This window comes from Vigna umbellata, chromosome 8 (assembly GCF_029865625.1).
Source record: "Vigna umbellata cultivar VRB3 chromosome 8, Vumbellata_1.0, whole genome shotgun sequence".
Lineage (NCBI taxonomy): Eukaryota > Viridiplantae > Streptophyta > Magnoliopsida > Fabales > Fabaceae > Vigna > Vigna umbellata.
Window position 1 is genome coordinate 34,387,253 of NC_142172.1, and position 3,419 is coordinate 34,390,671.

The following is a 3,419-nucleotide window of genomic DNA, read 5'->3' on the forward strand; positions in this document are numbered from 1 at the left end:
AGGCTATAGTTCTACCTAATTGCAAGGACAGTCTTAGCAAGTGAGTTGGACGATAACAACAATAATACCAGCTAGTGGCTTAAGCTCCAGTAACCAATTCTACACCGAGATTCTTCTTTGAACATTTGGTGCAGAATAATTTTAGCTATAACCCATCTTCTATTCTTGCTCCATAAACTACAAAGTGGCTCTTACAATCTGATAGGTGCTCAAACTTTATTAGTTATTCCAGTTTCCAAAGATGAATATTTGGCAATAAACCTTCAATAGACCTGTGAATGGGACAAAGAATGAAAAGAGACAACTACTAAAACAGAATTAAATTGACACCATCTTATCTTTCAATTGACGTGTTGCCCTGCTGTGAAGAATCTAGGACCTTCTAAAGTTCAGTAGTCACATTATTGTTACATTCATTTCTCATTTAAATTGTACCATTCTCAGACGTCGAATGAATACCTGTTTATAAACCCGTTATACTGGCTCTGCATTCATCCCCCCGCAGCCGAACCAACGTAAAGCCAGTACAAAAATTATTTCTAAATATGTCGTCTATCTCCTACAAAGGAACCATTTTCATACAAGAAATTATCTTTGAAAAGGCAACGCTAACGAGGAGACAGAAAACGATGATTAAAAAGGCAAAACTATTCAAAAATCTTTGAAGTACAAAAAATGCGATCATTAACGACCCATCATACGTCTGGGCTTCTTCACAAAGCTCAACCGAATTTGTTTCAGGCGGCTTCTCTTCCTAGCCATTTTCTCAGGCAAGGTTTCCCTCTTCTTCACAACCTTGACAACGCTCTTCTTCTTCAGGTACCTTGGGTCAACAGCATAATCTTTAAGGATCACAGGCAGTCCCCTACTCTTTGCTTCATTGAACAAAGCATTAGCCCTATCAACACGATTGTGGGAACCCAATTTCCCCATCAATAAGTCATAAGTTTTAACCCCGGGTACACACCCATCAGCCTTCATCATAGCAAACACACTCAAAGCATGATCAATCCTCTCAATGCCACATAAAATCCTGAGGAACTGATAGTAAGTCTTCTTGTCAAGAAACTCACCATACCCGGCAGATCTCATCCTATCAATCATTTCATCCCCCTCCTCCAGCCTAGCAGCCTGATACAAACTCCTGATCAAAACAAGAAAAGTAGTCCCATTAGGATGACACCCCCACTCTCCCATACTACCAAACAACCTCAACGCATCCTCTGTCCTCCTAATCTTACACAGATTCGTTATCAACACATTGAAAGTCTCCACATTCCTGGGAACCCCACGGAAGTCCATCTCCACCAGCATCTTCTCCACCTCCGAATCCAACCGAAACGGATCCTTCTCGCGACAAAGCTTACAAACGCAATCAAGCATGGCATTGTAAGCCCCTACACCAAGCTCAAATCCTCCACGATACATCTCACCGGCGAGCCTCTGAGCTTCCTCGAGCTTCCCATCCACGCACCAGCCTCTGATCAACAAATCACACGTCTCTTCGTCGGGGAAAAACTCCCTAGCCAAATCCTTCACCATCTTCTCCGCGTAACTCGCGAAGCCCTTTGAACACAACTTCTCCACGACTACCTTCAGAGAACAGCGATCACGCTTCATCCCGTAGTCTCTCTCCATTCTCTCAAAGAACTGAACCGCCTGGCTGGGCCGGCCAGCACGCACGAGGCGGTCGATCGCCGATTCAAGGGTCTTAGGTCCGACAACGGCTGCGGTGGAGAGGAGGTCATGCGTGGCTTTGAAGTCCTTGCGGCGGCCGAAGTAGTCGACGAAATATGATAGTGTGTGGTCAGTGTGTGTGAATTGGGGATTGGAAGAGAGCCACTGATGGAAGCCTAATACATTGCGGCCAGCTTGGGGACAGAGGTTTAGGGTTTGGAGAATCAAATCGGGGGTTGGAGTGACGTGGGAGTTGCTGAGGTGGAGGCGCTTCGAAACTGAGAGAGGGTCAGAGTCCGGTTCGTTCAGAAGCTCATAGGAGAGGTTATGCGCAATTGGGTCTATTTGGGTAACCGACGAGAAATGTCTGGTTATAAAGAGCGAAGGAGAGAAGAGAGTCCTGAAATGGAAATGGGTTGAGGAATGTCGGGGAAAGAGAGGAGGAGGTGGGTGAATCGGAGAAGGAGATGTCAATGAAAAGGAACTACAACGGAGTAAGAGTCTCCGAAGTTGCAGAGACATGTTTAGGGTTTTAGAATGAGGAAATGCAGAAGAACACGATGAGGAAGGAGGAGCAACCACAAGAAACAAGACATTCAACTTGGGCTTTCGATATAAGTTTTGTAGCCCAAAACAAAACTAAGTGGTCTAAAGAAGTTATTTCTTTCTGTAACTCCATAATTTCAATCTATACTTCAATAAACTTTGAAAAATTTAAATTTACCCTTTAATTTAGGATGTCCATTTTTAGTTTTAAGTTGTATAATTTGGACAGTTTCAGACAATCTAAAATATAAAACTAGTATTCTAAAGTATATGTTATAAATTATAAAAAAATTACACTGCACATTCTAAACTATAAAATAAAAATTACAACTTTAATCGCATAATCCCAAGTTAATATTTTTTATTCCGGATCAGACCATGCATAAGTTTTCCTTTTTAAAAAATTGTAAACTGAAATATCTTTTACTATCCGGATGATAAAATCAATCAAACTTCTGTTAAACAAACAATTTAAATCCACTAAAAAACTCATATTTTAGCCTGTCATCCATTTACCTTATATCATTTATGGATTATTTAGGATCTAAGTATTTTTTTAATGATGTTTTGTACTTAGTAGTTACTCTTTAATTATCATTTTTATTAACACGTTCTATCTTTTGATTAAATGTTATTTGTTTTTCGGTCTTTCTCCAATTAGATTGAGGACCGAATTTCTTTTGAAATCTATTAGACGAGTTGCCTTTTTTTATATTAAGGTTAATATTTCCCTTTCAACTCAGAACTGTTACCGTAGATGCGCTTGCAGTGACAGAAAATAGAACATAAAAGGTACGTGTGTTTTGCAGAGTTGAGAATGCAGAGAGAATTAAGATATAAATAGCACTGCTGCATCTCATAAATAAAATAAATAAGCGGTGTTGGAATAAAATTTAAATAAATCAGACACTGCAATTCTCGAGTACTTCTTCCTTTTTAAAATTACCCTTAAAGCCATATAGTAGGTTAACTAAACAAATAACTAGTTAAAAACAACAAACCGGGTATTTATTATTTATTATATAAGAAGAAAATATACACAGAATAAACCCACTTTTAAATGTTACAGGGACTTTGATCCTATCCATCGATTTTTTTTTGCCATTAACTGTAAAAATAGGGTGCAGTTCAAATTTATTTTAATAGATTTATCTTAAACTTCTTTAAGTAAATTTATTTTACATTTATATTTATAT

At 38.9% G+C, this 3,419-nt stretch overlaps 1 protein-coding gene across 1 annotated transcript; it reads right to left on the reverse strand.

Annotated features, from left to right (window-relative positions):
* Positions 1–308: 308 nt before the first annotated feature.
* Positions 309–2,247, reverse strand: PNM1 (Pentatricopeptide repeat (PPR) superfamily protein). Its single transcript, XM_047298864.2, has one exon. The coding sequence runs from the start codon at positions 2,197–2,199 to the stop codon at positions 685–687; it is 1,515 nt and encodes a 504-aa protein (XP_047154820.1). The 5' UTR covers positions 2,200–2,247; the 3' UTR covers positions 309–684.
* Between the last annotated feature and the right edge of the window lie 1,172 nt (positions 2,248–3,419).

Excerpts from the sequence above, each read along its gene's own strand:
- PNM1 (XM_047298864.2), bottom strand. The coding sequence starts at position 2,199 with ATGTCTCTGCAACTTCGGAGACTCTTACTCCGTTGTAGTTCCTTTTCA.